The 5750-nt window shown below is 36.3% G+C and overlaps 1 protein-coding gene across 1 annotated transcript; it reads right to left on the reverse strand.

The window, feature by feature from the left end:
* Nucleotides 1-1086: 1086 nt before the first annotated feature.
* On the reverse strand, nt 1087-5434 carry LOC114303503 (uncharacterized). Its single transcript, XM_082885487.1, has 8 exons — nt 4020-5434; nt 3754-3923; nt 2815-3643; nt 2640-2733; nt 2051-2536; nt 1520-1615; nt 1412-1438; nt 1087-1317 (listed from the first exon to the last, which is right to left on the reverse strand). The coding sequence occupies exons 1-8, from the start codon at nt 5432-5434 to the stop codon at nt 1087-1089; spliced, it is 3348 nt and encodes a 1115-aa protein (XP_082741613.1).
* Between the last annotated feature and the right edge of the window lie 316 nt (nt 5435-5750).

Consider the following 5750-nt stretch of genomic DNA (forward strand, 5'->3'; position numbering starts at 1 on the left):
GATCCACTCACATCCCCCACAATGCAACTCATAAAACAAAAAATCATCAGCAATTCACTTAAATCTAGAGAAAAAGTATCTAAAAACAAGGAAAATTGTAACAATACCTCTGGGGTGCATTTATCAATCTGCTTTAGAATCTATGGCCCTTGACTTGTTATTCTTGTTGAAAACCTTATCCATGTTAGCTTCACCTGAACTTTAGATATAACTATTTTTCCTGTGATCCAGCAATATGTTTCATGTGTTTAGTTGTTTTAAGGGCAGCACAGAAGCAACAAATCTAATACGACATAATACATGGTCCATATGATAAATACATGCAGAAATATAAGGGAAAAGAGAAGTATTCCAAAGAGATATTCAGAGAAATAGGCAACCTAATTCATAATAAGCTGAAAAATTCATTAAAAGCAGAGAAATGCATACCTATTCATTTTCTTTTGAAGCTTGTTGCCCACTAGATGCATCTGACACCTATAATATGTTAGTATAATGTGTTAATAATTTCCATATGTATATATACAAATTGATAAAACGTAAAATTTGTCAATTTGTAAATTTGTAAGTATTGCACCTCTCTCGAGCTCATACTCCCAGCCACACCCTGTGACACTAAGAATAAAACACATGCCGTTAGGTTCTTGATCATCGTAGTGAACCTAGACTCAACATCTTGTGTCACACGCTGCGTGATCTCATCAATAAATGAAGGGGCTACTAATGATTGGGATGGGCCGCTGCCTCGCGCATACACCACACTCCAGGGCACTCCTTTCCCATAGGTCTTGCAATACCCATGTCCATCCTTCCCAACGATTTTATGGTAAATCCCATCGCAATACTCAATCGTATGTTGCTCCTTAGGAACTTTCCAAAGATGCACATTATATTCCTTCTACATTTTGAAAACATAAGGACAATGTTTGGTAAAAAGCAAAATATGTGGAAAAACATTTAAACCATAGACATACCACAATTGCCACCACATCGGGATCATTCAGGTTGTGTGCCCTTTTCCAGAGACTCATCTTATCTATCCGCTCTCCTTTATGTGTCATTTGCAATTTTTTTCAAGTTAGGAGCTCAAGTCTTCACAACATAATAAGTCAAAAGTGCAGCACTAGGTGCAGCCACAACTGCAACCACAAGTGTCACACCAAGTGCACTAGGTGCGGCTACGGCTACAGCTGCAGCATGCCTTAGGTACAGCCACAATATCAATACATTGAAACGAATATCTGAGAAAGATGTCCTTCCAGTCGTATGTGGAGGCCCACGAAATCCCCGATTAGAAGAATTCTTCTTAGCAATCGCCTATGACATTGGTTAGAATATCAAACATTAGTTATTTATCATTAAAACATTAATTAAAATTTTATAAAGAATACATATACCTATACTTCTTTACTCGCCTAATATTGATAAGCTTCTTTTCCTATATCAACAAATAATTTATAATTAGATCAAACACTAAAAACTTGCAACATAAACATTACCTATAAACTCTTTAACATACTTTCAATTGCAAGGTAGCAATTTCCCTCTCGATTGCATTGGCCATTTCAAAGAACAGAGATCCGTATGCAAGTCCACAACGATGTCTCCTAAGCTCCTAACTATCAGAACCGACATTGTTATTGAATAAAAAACAACCACCACAGCAAGTAAACATTCATTATAAAAAGAAAGAAAATCTTTATGAAGCTCTACACTTGATAATAAAACAACAGATAAACATATATAAATTTCTCACAAATTTAGCAATTAAGCACGAGACATTTTAACAATATTTAAACTTTGCTTATTTGCAAATAATAAAAACCTAAGAAACACGACGCATAGTTCAACCCTCTTCCTTAACAATCACAAACGAAGTTCAACCCTCTTCATCAACATCAATTGTTGCTCCTTCTATTCCTTCTCTCACCCAACCAATTTCTTCATCACGAAGCATAGTGTTGTCTTCCAAATATTAAGTCATATAAGGTTCAACTTGAGGGTCATCATTAGAATTCATATAAAAAAGACCTCTATGAGACATCTTTACCACAACTTGCCAATCTGGTTCCAAGGGATCAAGAACATACCAAACTTGCTCGACTTGGGATGATAATAAAAAAGGTTCATTGCTAACACGATCGGTTGGGTACAACAAACGATTGAAGTTGACTAATGTGAATTTGAAAGCGTCTTCCATTTTCCCCTTAGTGTTATCAACCCAATCACACTTAAACAACACATATTTCATATTGTTAGTGTACCGAATTTCGACAATATCAGTCAATTGCCCGTAGTAGTACACAACACCGACACGAGGACTCTTGTCCTTCCGACTAGCATAACTCATTGTATCAGCCTTTAAAGCTACACCACTATTTTGAGTCACCCAATGATCATCCACAGCCTTCACACGAAAACGAAACCCATTGATAATGTAACCATTGAACCGCCTAGCCAAGGTATGAGGACCATCTACTAATCTATTGATTTCTTTAGTAAATATAATATTACTTGTCCTTCGCAAGGTCTGAACCTATTAAAAAGACAAATATAAATTCAACTTCAACTTCAACTTCAACTTCAACTCAAAATTGATGCATATTTAGATATGTGAAATGAAATGTCTAAATACATACATGGTCCTTAAACCCAGTGTAGAATGTTTCGAAATGCTCAGATTGATGATCGCTTGCACGTGACATTTTGCTCTTAATGACTTCAAGGTGTTTGCTGTGTAAATTGAAAGAGAATAGTAAATATCATATAGATTTCACTTTAGAATTTTACAATACTAGGGGAGTGATAAATTACCTTATGAATGGTGCAACTGAACTTGTGTTGAACAACACATATCGGTGACACTGTTGTAATTCATTACCATTAAGATAAAATGTTGTACTTTCGCCTACAGCTCGACCCATGTTGTTATCACCTTCGTTGTTTCTCCTCGGTCGATTAGATTTGGTTTCCACATCAAGGAGATAGCGAGAACTAAAGTTCATGCATTCTTCCATCAAATACCCCTTAGCTATTGAGCCCTCTGGATGAGCTCGATTATGCACATATTGTTTCAATGTAAGAAGAAACCTTTCAATGGGATACATCCATCGAAACTGTATTGCTCCAGTGATCAAAGCTTCATCAGCAAGATGTATAGGCAAGTGTTCCACTATGTCAAAGAAAGATGGTGGAAAAAAATTTTCAAAATGACAAAGAGTTATTGCAATACGATCCTGAATATATTCCAAATCACTTGTACGCTTCACTTTGGAGCATAATTGTCTAAAAAAAGTGCTCAACTCAATCAACGGTTCAATCACATTCTTAGGCAAGGACCTCCGTATAGCTAAAGGAATAAGTTGTTGCATCAAAATATGACTATCATAGCTCTTAAGACCCCAAATACTTCTATCTTGTAAGCGCACGTGTCGCGAGATATTGGATGCATAACCATCCGGTACTCTTACTTCCTTGAGTACTTTGAGAAACATATCTTTCTCATCATTGTGAATTGTGAATTGTGCAGGAGGTACATAAACTTTATTGAACCCTCTTGACTGCAAGTGCAATGGTTTTTTGATATTCATTTCTTGCAAATCACGTAAAGCATTCACATTATCTTTGGATTTTCCTCCAACTCCTAGTATTGTCTACACAATATATTATCGCAGACATTTTTCTCTATGTGCATCACATCGAGATTGTGTCTTATTAAGTTGTGCTCCCAATACGGCAATTCATAGAATATACTTTTTTTCTTCCAATTATGGCTTCTTCTTCCGTTATTTTCCCTCTCTTCTTGTCTCCTAAACATTTTCTTAAGGTCATTCCTCTTATACTGACTAAGGACACCTTCTGATTCCAATTGATGCAACATCTTAGATCCAGATAACATTTGAGGTGTTAGTCTCCATTCTCGACTACCATCAAATGATACTTTATCCTTTCAAAATTTATGATTAATTGGTAAGAAACGACGATGACTCATGTATGAATACTTCCTACCATGTTTTTACCAACATGATTGAGTTTTCACATTGTAGCAAGGACAAGCATATTCACCTTTCATACTCCATCCTGATAAGTTGGCGTAGGTAGGAAAGTCACTGATTGTCCATAACAGAGCTGCATGCAATTGAAACATTTCATTGGTTGATGCATTAAATGTTTGTTCACCTTCATCCCATAATTCCTTCAACTCCTCAATCAATGATTGCAAATACACATCGATCTTATCGCCAAGTCCTTTTGGCCTATCAATCAGCACAGACAAAATCAGATTTGGTTGCTTCATGCACATCCATAGTGGTAAATTATACGGAATCAACACAATTGGCCAAGTGCTATGAACTATGTTCATCGATCTAAATGGGTTGAATTCATCTGTAGCCAACCCAAGACATACATTACAACTATTACTAGCAAAACAAGTGTTTTGCCGATCAAAGCCCTTCCATGCGAGGGAGTCAGCAGGATGCCTTAACACACCATCATCAACCCATTCTTCCGCATGCCATCTCATGAGCTTTGCCGTTTTCGATAACATAAACAATCTATGCAACCTTGGCTTCAAAGGGAAATACCTCATCTGTTTTGCTGCTACCCGTTTACCAAATTCCCTTTCATCATTTCCAATACCACCATTTTGTTTCCATCTAGAACTACTGCATATAACACATTTATCAAGCTTTGTATCCTGTTTTCTGAACAACATACAACTATTGGGGCAAGCATCAAAAGTCTCATATGTGAAACCCAAATCTGTAGTAACCTTCTGAGCTTGATAATATAAACTTGGAAGTTTTGTGCCCGTAGGAAAAGCCTCATTCAAAAGTTCAAGTAACATGTCAACGGACTTGTCGGTCCATTGATTGAGCACCTTCATATGCAAAATTCGAACAATGAATGATAGTGAAGTAAATTTGTGACACCCTGGGTACAGATCAGTTTGTGCATCTTCCAAAAGTTTAAAATATTTCAAAGTTTCGTCATTTGTCCCTATCCGAACCGGATCATCTTCCTCTACATGGCTTGGATCACTTGCCCCTGCTTGGGCTGGATCACTTGCAATTAGTTCATCATTCTCAACACCCATATGTGGAATTCCCAGGGCCTCTTGTACCATCCCAACCACATCATCTCTAGTCGCTGAATCCTCCATTAATGTTTGGTTTTCTTGGTTACCATGTAATTGGACATAGGATTCCCCATGATGAATCCAATTTTTGTACTTTTTTACGAACCCATTGGAAATAAGATGCTCCCTTACAACCTCTCGTGAAAAATTGTATCGATTACTATAAAATCGACACGGACAACTAATTGATGAACTTCCATCTCTATTGTTGTATGCAAATCTCAAGAAGTTATCAATCCCATTCACGTAATCAACTAACATCCGATTTGGCAAATCAATCCAATTCTTGTTCATCTTTCTATTTCTTTAACTGTTTTTGTACACATCAATAAAAAGAATGAGTTTGCAAAGTATCACAATGACAAGTGTATATTATAGTTCAAAAAGTACACCAAATAAAACCAATGGCCCATGAACACTTTTAGTTCAATGCAACCCAACAAGTGTTATTCTACGGTCTAACAAAAATTTATTAAACTATTAAATTTAGTCAGAAATTGGACCAAAATTTATTAATCCAAATTAAATTTGAAAACGGTTTGCGTATGAGTTTTCATAACTCAAGTAACCCTAACAACCTGAATTTTTTTGTTGATACATATAAATTATA

Source organism: Camellia sinensis, chromosome 8, assembly GCF_055761805.1.
Source record: "Camellia sinensis isolate YWXY chromosome 8, ASM5576180v1, whole genome shotgun sequence".
Lineage (NCBI taxonomy): Eukaryota > Viridiplantae > Streptophyta > Magnoliopsida > Ericales > Theaceae > Camellia > Camellia sinensis.

Excerpts from the sequence above, each read along its gene's own strand:
- LOC114303503 (XM_082885487.1), bottom strand. The coding sequence starts at position 5,434 with ATGAACAAGAATTGGATTGATTTGCCAAATCGGATGTTAGTTGATTAC. Across the intron at positions 3,644-3,753 it reads CCATAATTGGAAGAAAAAAA|GAGTTGGAGGAAAATCCAAA; the intron begins GTATATTCTATG and ends AGACAATACTAG. Across the intron at positions 2,734-2,814 it reads TCAGTTGCACCATTCATAAG|CAAACACCTTGAAGTCATTA; the intron begins GTAATTTATCAC and ends CAATTTACACAG.